This window comes from Trachymyrmex septentrionalis, unplaced genomic scaffold (assembly GCF_001594115.1).
Source record: "Trachymyrmex septentrionalis isolate Tsep2-gDNA-1 unplaced genomic scaffold, Tsep1.0 scaffold24, whole genome shotgun sequence".
Classification (NCBI taxonomy): domain Eukaryota; kingdom Metazoa; phylum Arthropoda; class Insecta; order Hymenoptera; family Formicidae; genus Trachymyrmex; species Trachymyrmex septentrionalis.
In genome coordinates, this window is record NW_017305397.1 from 2,454,030 (window position 1) to 2,454,684 (window position 655).

The window sequence follows — 655 nt, forward strand, 5'->3', positions numbered from 1 at the left end:
TATATATATATATATATATATATATAATACTATATTACTGAGTAATAATAAAATAAATTTAATCTAAAAATGCTGAACCAATAATTATATGAAAAATATAAATAGTTTAGCCAAGTTTTTTTCAATAGAATACGTATGATCGAATATTCACGAATCCCTATACGCTCTTTTTAGCAAAAAATGCTAGAAAGCATTTTTTTATAATTCTATGCTATAATAATCAACACATGTAAGAAAAATATACAAACGATTAATAAGTATTTACAACGTGATTATTCGTGAGGGTATAAATTTTTAATTTCGAGAGTATTAATATTAAATAAAAAGAAAACGAAATTGTTGTTTAAATATATAGTTGAACAATTTATTAATTGCGCTCTTCAAATGTTTTATTTCGTGTACCTTGTGTCTATCGCGTCGGTGTGGCTGAGCATTAAATGGAAGACCAGATGGAGGTGGTGGCTGCGTGATTTCCATTAAAGCAGGTGGAATATAGATAGGATAGGGCGGAATTGGTACGCTTTTCCCCCAACCTAATTTCATTTCATATTGCATTATATCACGACCTAAATCATATTAAAAGAATATGTTTTTAGTCATTACATCATTACATAACATTACATAAATTGATTACAAATTATGATAGATAGAAAAA

General features: G+C 26.7%; 1 protein-coding gene across 3 annotated transcripts in view; it reads right to left on the minus strand.

The window, feature by feature from the left end:
• The window catches only part of LOC108748772 (U2 snRNP-associated SURP motif-containing protein), a 19,262-nt gene that overhangs the window by 16,052 nt on the left and 2,555 nt on the right, over positions 1-655 (minus strand). For all 3 annotated transcript variants that reach the window (XM_018487115.1, XM_018487114.1, XM_018487116.1), the window contains one exon: positions 403-566. In XM_018487115.1, coding sequence (XP_018342617.1) covers positions 403-566 — 164 coding nt within the window. The remainder of the gene's footprint in view (positions 1-402; positions 567-655) is intronic.